This window comes from Pleuronectes platessa, chromosome 4, assembly GCF_947347685.1.
Source record: "Pleuronectes platessa chromosome 4, fPlePla1.1, whole genome shotgun sequence".
Lineage (NCBI taxonomy): Eukaryota > Metazoa > Chordata > Actinopteri > Pleuronectiformes > Pleuronectidae > Pleuronectes > Pleuronectes platessa.
This window is the reverse complement of record NC_070629.1, coordinates 24351360-24356977: the sequence shown is the minus strand read 5'-3', so window position 1 is coordinate 24356977 and position 5618 is coordinate 24351360. Positions and strand designations below refer to the sequence as shown.

The following is a 5618-nucleotide window of genomic DNA, read 5'->3' as shown; positions in this document are numbered from 1 at the left end:
AGTACGGAAACTCGGCAGGGACAAATAGGTTCGCCTATTAGCGGAGCGGTACCAGACCCACGGACTGTTAACAGATTGGAGCGCCACTGCTGTTATAACTTCATAATGTTATAACTTTATACAGTTCTAACTTCATATGTTCTAACTTTAAACTGTTTTAACTTTATACTGTTATAACTTCATAATGTTATAACTTTATACAGTTTTAACTTTATACTGTTATAACTTCATAATGTTATAACTTTATACAGTTTTAACTTCATATGTTATAACTTTAAACTGTTTTACTTTATACTGTTATAACTTCATAATGTTCTAACTTTATACAGTTCTAACTTCATATGTTATAACTTTAAACTGTTTTAACTTTATACTGTTTTAACTTCATACTGTTATAACTTTATACTGTCATAAATATATACTGATATAAATTCATACTGTTATAACTTTTAACTGTTATAACTTTATACTGTTATAACTCTAAACTGTTATAACTTTATACAGTTTTAACTTCATACTGTTATAACTTTATACTGTTGTAACTTCATACTGCTACACTTTATACTATAAAGTGATAACAGTATAAAGTTTATACTGTTATAACTTTATACTGTCATAAATATATACTGATATAAATTCATACTGTTATAACTTTACACTGTTTTAACTTTATACTGTTATAACTCTAAACTGTTATAACTTTATACAGTTTTAACTTCATACTGTTATAACTTTATACTGTTGTAACTTCATACTGTTATAACTTTATACTGTTGTAACTTCATACTGCTACACTTTATACTATAAAGTGATAACAGTATAAAGTTAATACTGTTATCACTTTAAACTGTCATAACCATATACTGATATAAATTCATACAGTTATAACTGACAGGCGCTGACAGACAGTGAGGCCCTATTTTTTCAGGCAAATGAATTGTTTTTTTTTATTGTAATTTATATTTAAATTTAATTCAATTTAATTTGTTTTTATTTTATATACATCCGAGGCAGAAGTGAACTGCGCATCTCCTGCGCAGAAGCGGACTGTGCATTTATTTGATTTATTTTAAGGGGCCCGAGCACTGACAGGCTCTGACAGACAGTGAGGCCCTATTGCAATTGTAAGGGTTACTATTATTATTATTATATATTATAAATTATTCTTACCAAAATTTGCAGAAAATTTGTTGTATTCCTTTTCTATTTCCTTTTCTTTTAAATGCCATTTTAACATGTTCTTATATTACTTCAAATGTGTTCTTATTCTTATTATTCTTATTATTCTGAATAATACCTAGTGATGTTTTCACTAGTGTGTTTCATCTAAATTGTACGAATTGTTGTTTCCTCTACCCTAGAATTGGCTCTTTATATTTTTACTTTATATTTACACTAGAGCGGGTCCTCTCTACGGAGGCCGCCATGTTTTTTTTACAGTAGTCCAAACTGTACAAACTAAACACCTTTTTGAGTTTTTATTACAACTGAAGTCTACAACAGGTAAGGTTCTCTTTCATGTTTGGTATTGGAGGGTGAGGGGGGGGGGGGGGGGGGTATTCAGCTGCTACAAACAACCTCACCACTAGATGTCACTAAGTTCTACAAACTGAACCCTTAAATATAAAGGTCCCCTTATAGGTTTTAGAAAACAACAATTCATACAATTTCAGATGATCACACACTAGTAAAAACATCACTAGGATTATTTTTTATTATAGATCTCCGAATAAATCCATTTCACCTTTAATACCACAGACATATATTTGATCCAAATTGGGTCAGATAGTAAAAAGAAGTCTGGATATGGCTTCAGAAACTGCAACTAGTTGTTATATTAGTCCCAAAAAAAGAAACTAAACAGACATAAATGCGCCACATGACCACGTAATGTTGATCAATGTTGAGCTGACGTCACCCAACGTGACCGGAAGTTGCTCAGTCATCTGAGAAGCAACAACGTCTGCAGCTCTGACGTCCAAAGGTTGGTCTGTTCACAGCTCATAGTTTTATTGTTTAATCTCATATTTCATCTGATCTACCAGGAGAAGACACCGTGTTCTGGCACAGCGCCGCCTGGGGTCGGTTTATGGCTGTTGTTATTTGGGTGGCGGTCGATCCTCGTTAGCTGGCTAGCAAGCCAACACCCCGTCACTATGTTTAACGCTTGAAATGTCAGAATATAACTTTCGTACAGCTAAAGGTACTTTACGTTAACGTTAACGGTAAGTGTGTTTGTAAACGATCAGTGTGAAATGTCGTGATAGGATGTCTTCATTGTTTAAAAGTCGTTTTCTTTTAACTAGCATAAGCTAACAGTCCGAAGCTAACCTTATCGGACTCCTGTCAAAGTTGGGCTGTATCTGTCAAATCAAACAAGTTGTGGCGGAAGAATGACCCAGGTGATTTACTTAGGTTGTTAAAGTTCTATTATTGTTGTTTATAATGCTCTGATTCAAATCCTACGTTTATAAATCTGTCATAGCAGAGTAACTGAGGTTTTCCTTTTCAAGGAACTTAATCTATTCAAAGTGAAATGTTACATGATGTAATTGTCCAGGAACCTGAAATATGATTTCTTATGTTGTGTATTTTCATTATTGATCAATTGTTTAGCCTACAAATTACCACATAAAAGTAATTCCTGTTATAAATTCTATAAATTTGGTGCCCAGATGTTATTTGTTGTAGTCACTCTCCTGTTAGTGTTGTGGAATAGGTAAAACATTCCTATTTTTATACTTAAATTCTGTTCGCTCCTCCACAGATGGCGTTCCCTAAAACTCACAACCCATTTGCAGATGACGACGACGACGAAGACTTTAAGCCTAAAAGACGGGGCTTCGATGATGAACCCAGTGACAGTGGGTTGAGTGAACCAGAGAGGAGGCAGCGATACCTCCAACAGGAAGTGATGCGTACAGCCCAGTCTGCTGTGGACAGCAGTTACCGCTCCCTCAGCCTCATCCATGAATCTGAGAAGATGGGTGTGGAAACTGCAGAGGTATGTTGAGCTAATCTGCTTTCCTGTAGCAGCACACAAAGAGTCATTTAGTCTCTGAGAGGTTAACAATCAACCAAAAGTTCCCATAGTATCTCTCACTCTACCCTCTCTATCCTCTCTCTCTCACTGATTTGGGCTCTGTAGGAGCTGATGCGACAGGGTGAGGCTCTGAAGAGGACAAACAAGATGTTGGACAACATGGATCAGGACCTGAAAACCAGCCAGACGCACATTAGCAGTATAAAGAGTGTATGGGGCGGCCTCGTCAATTACTTCAAGGCTAAGCCAGAGACAAAGCCCCCACCTGAGCAGCCTAATGCCTATCAGCCCAGTGTAAAGTAAGGTTCCATAACCATGGCAGATAAACTGGTTTTCATATTTCTTCAGTTTCTAGTTACTTGTCATTGACTGTCCTTAATGAGTTAAACAATGCTTATCTAACTTTTTCGTGTTCAGATTAGAGAACGCCTTATCCGGCAGCAGAGACGTTGATGAACGGTATCAAGCCAGCCACCCTAACCTTAGAAATACAGAAGGTAAGAGATTTTTACACATGAACGTCAATAATGGCATAACCCCCCCACCACAAACTGGCTAACACCCTTTTGAATTTATGTGTTACAGGATTCGGAGCTGCAGCCTCAGTAGATGCCAGCTCATCTCAACAGAACGGTCTCCCTCAGAATAGAATCCTTAAGGACGCACACAAGACCCTCGACAACAATTTAGGTAAAAACGTTTCTGTTTTTCAATTCTTTGTCTTTTGTTGTAATAGAACATTGTTTATGGAACAGGGGAAGATGTATTTCTCATTTTTATATGATAGTGTTTTATTTACTATAATTTGCCTTAAACCCAAATAAAATGGTTTATCCTTTCAAATTTAAAATCATAGCACTGTATAAGTGAGTATTCTCAGTCAGGTGTGAAATGTTTTGTGTCCTACAGTGTAACTAGACTCAGATGTTCTTCTGTTAATGACTTAGATGACATGTCCGATGGCTTGAGAAGACTAAAGAACCTTGGGCTTGGACTACAGAGTGAGATTGAGGACCAGGACGACTCCATTGATTTCCTGCTTAATAAAGTGGACAAGATGGACAGCAAGATCATCACCACGAACCAACAGATTAAAAACCTTAAATAAAACACTCCGACTCACCCTACAGCAACAAGAACAAGTCAGCATCCTCGCTTTTCCATCCTGGCCTGTGTTGAACACACTTGTTCTTTGATTCACTCTTTTTTAATGTACTGGAATAGGTAACTAGCAGGTAAATATCTGGAGATATTTTTGTTCACATCAATTTCTTCTTGAGCGACATTCCCTTTTTCTTTTTTGATTTGTTCATGAATCTAAGATTGACTAGTTCCTCCCACCACAGATTTTATTCTTCAATGTTTGTCCTGTGCACACTGGCACCTGCCTCCTCGGATCAACCTTAAAATGTGATTCGTTTACTTCTTTGCTATGAAGGGAATACTATATCGTGTGTTTATTGGATGTTAAGCAGCGTCTGTGTGCTGGCAAAATCAGATTCATCTCCACTAAGCTCCACTTCCTTTCTGTCTCAGTGTTGTCAGCTGACTCTTCACATAAGAGTGTCAGTTTGATCAGGACGTGTGTGTATGATTCACATCCTGGACCTGCCTCCACATTTGTAGAAAAATGCTTTGCAAGACTTGCTCTTTCACATTTGCCTTACAGGTCACATGTATGTCCAGTAGAATAGCTGTTGGTGCTGTGCCATCAATCTGTCTCTACTGCTACATTTAGCTAGTTTCTCTTTTTAAATTCTTTAGTATGATTTAGGTTTTTTTGTTTGAGTTATTGTCATGTCCACATGTGCTTTCAATAGCTTTATATAAAATGTTTGTATTGATATACTCTATATCACAATAAATCCTGCAGAATGTGATAGATTGAATTGAGTGTATAGCCTGGAGAGTTGGCTTTAAGTTAAAAGCTCTAGAACCTGATGGAATATACATATTACAAATATAAATCGTACCCATGGTAAAAGGTCACAGTTGATGAACCACATGAACATTTATTCAGATAAAACTATGAAGAATAAGAAAATAAATTAGGATTCATGGTCACAGTGTTTTATTTATCATGTGAATCATGTATTTTAATTAAAACCTCGTACTCAATAAAAACATTGCAAGGGGAATCGTCAGGTGTCATTAAAGTTGAGTCTCTGGTTTGTAGTGGGGAAGGAAGTCAAAAGCACCACAAGGTGGTGCCACAGTTGTAGGGCTGAATTGTACCGAACCTCTGTAGCGATACACCAGAGTTACCGTTTATCAACTCAAATGTATCACAGCTATTGGTTTGCATTGAAATTAAATCCCCGAAATGTATGAGCTGGGTGTATTTTAAAGCAATAAATTATAGAATAATACATTTTTATCCCCGAGGACACTGGTTGCAGCTGAACGTAACTGACTATGTCCTCGAAGGGATCGGAACAGGGACACCCTATTTCTTTTATCTTCTTAAGCCTTTTATAAGATTATCATACTTTACTGTTATTGGATATTCCACTTTGAATAGTATTTTTATTTTATAATGACGCATGATTCTGTCTGAATGCGCCTATGATCATCT

General features: G+C 36.4%; 1 protein-coding gene across 3 annotated transcripts; it reads left to right on the top strand.

Annotated features, from left to right (window-relative positions):
- The first annotated feature begins 1908 nt into the window (after positions 1 to 1908).
- snap29 (synaptosome associated protein 29) lies at positions 1909 to 5181 on the top strand. Of its 3 annotated transcripts, XM_053420343.1 has the most exons (7): positions 2019 to 2225; positions 2307 to 2402; positions 2768 to 3004; positions 3149 to 3342; positions 3461 to 3540; positions 3629 to 3733; positions 3991 to 5181. In XM_053420343.1, the coding sequence occupies exons 2-7, from the start codon at positions 2394 to 2396 to the stop codon at positions 4149 to 4151; spliced, it is 786 nt and encodes a 261-aa protein (XP_053276318.1). In that variant the 5' UTR covers positions 2019 to 2225; positions 2307 to 2393; the 3' UTR covers positions 4152 to 5181. The 3 variants fall into 3 exon arrangements, with proteins under 3 accessions (XP_053276319.1, XP_053276318.1, XP_053276320.1); XM_053420344.1 differs by lacking the exons at positions 2019 to 2225; positions 2307 to 2402 and adding an exon at positions 1909 to 1984; XM_053420345.1 differs by lacking the exon at positions 2307 to 2402 and having other exon boundaries at positions 2020 to 2225.
- The last annotated feature ends 437 nt before the right edge of the window (positions 5182 to 5618 follow it).

Coding starts and splice junctions, on each gene's coding strand:
- snap29 (XM_053420343.1), top strand. Junction 3,343..3,460: donor GCCTATCAGCCCAGTGTAAA/GTAAGGTTCCAT, acceptor TTTCGTGTTCAG/ATTAGAGAACGCCTTATCCG. Junction 3,541..3,628: donor TAACCTTAGAAATACAGAAG/GTAAGAGATTTT, acceptor TATGTGTTACAG/GATTCGGAGCTGCAGCCTCA.